This window comes from Haliaeetus leucocephalus, unplaced genomic scaffold (genome assembly GCF_000737465.1).
Source record: "Haliaeetus leucocephalus isolate CR32 unplaced genomic scaffold, Haliaeetus_leucocephalus-4.0 Scaffold656, whole genome shotgun sequence".
In the NCBI taxonomy this organism is placed as follows: domain Eukaryota; kingdom Metazoa; phylum Chordata; class Aves; order Accipitriformes; family Accipitridae; genus Haliaeetus; species Haliaeetus leucocephalus.
In genome coordinates, this window is record NW_010973092.1 from 10,158,032 (window position 1) to 10,158,930 (window position 899).

Sequence of the window (899 nt, forward strand, 5' to 3'; positions counted from 1 at the left end):
AGCCGGTACGAGCCGGGCGCGGCCCCACCGCGGGCATGGGGGACCGGGGCTGCTCCGCTGCCTCTCCCCGGGCTCGCAGGGCCGTGGTCCCGGGGCACCGTCCCCCCCCCCGCGCGCACTCGTAGCTCTCGGGGTGGGAGCGGGCGATCCCTCACAGCCACCATCTTAACTGGCGGCCGCCATCTTGGGTGGAGCCGCCGCCGGTGGACGGGCGACCCGGCGGGACGGGAGGTGCCCGGGCAGGACCCCCGCCCCGGTGGCTGACAGGCAGCCCGACCCGCTCCCGAGGGGCTCCCGGCCCCCACCCGCGGGACCCGCTCCCGCCGCCAAAGGCAGCCACCCCGCCCCGGCCAGCTCCGGAAACGTCCGAGCGGCTTTCGGCACGCTTCGGAACTCTTCGCGCGCCCGTCGGGAACACCCGAGAGCGGCGAGCCCCGTCGATGACATTCGGGCGTTTCCGGATAGGTCCGGGAGCGCTTCGGCTTTCTCCGGAACGCGGTCGAGTATTTCCGGTTGCGGTCGATAAAAGGCCGTTGGCTCCGTTGCGGCGCCTCGCGCGCGCGCGCCCTGGAGCCGGGGCGGAAGTGCGGGTGGGCAGACGTCAGTTCCGGAGAGTGACGGAGCGGCGGGTCAGAGGCGGCAACAAAATGGCGGCGCCTGAGGAGCGGGAGCTGACGGCGGAGCAGACCGAGAAGCTGCTGCAGTTCCAGGTGCCGCGTCGGGGGGGGAGCCTGTGCCGGCCGGCGGGAGCGGAGGAGGCGGCGCGCGGGCACGGAACGGGCTGGGCTGGGCCCGTCCCGCCAGCGCTGGGGTCCTGCCGGCCTGCGCCGGGCCGGGGGGTACGGGGCTCTCCGAGAGCGGGGGCAGGCCTCGCCTGGAGCGGGCCCGGGGGTGTCGGG

General features: G+C 75.9%; 1 protein-coding gene across 1 annotated transcript in view; it reads left to right on the forward strand.

Annotated features, from left to right (window-relative positions):
* The first annotated feature begins 129 nt into the window (after window positions 1-129).
* Window positions 130-899, forward strand: part of FAF2 (Fas associated factor family member 2) — a 16,472-nt gene continuing 15,702 nt past the window's right edge. The window contains exon 1 of the mRNA XM_010579019.1: window positions 130-710. Coding sequence (XP_010577321.1) covers window positions 441-710 — 270 coding nt within the window. The 5' untranslated portion in view covers window positions 130-440. The remainder of the gene's footprint in view (window positions 711-899) is intronic.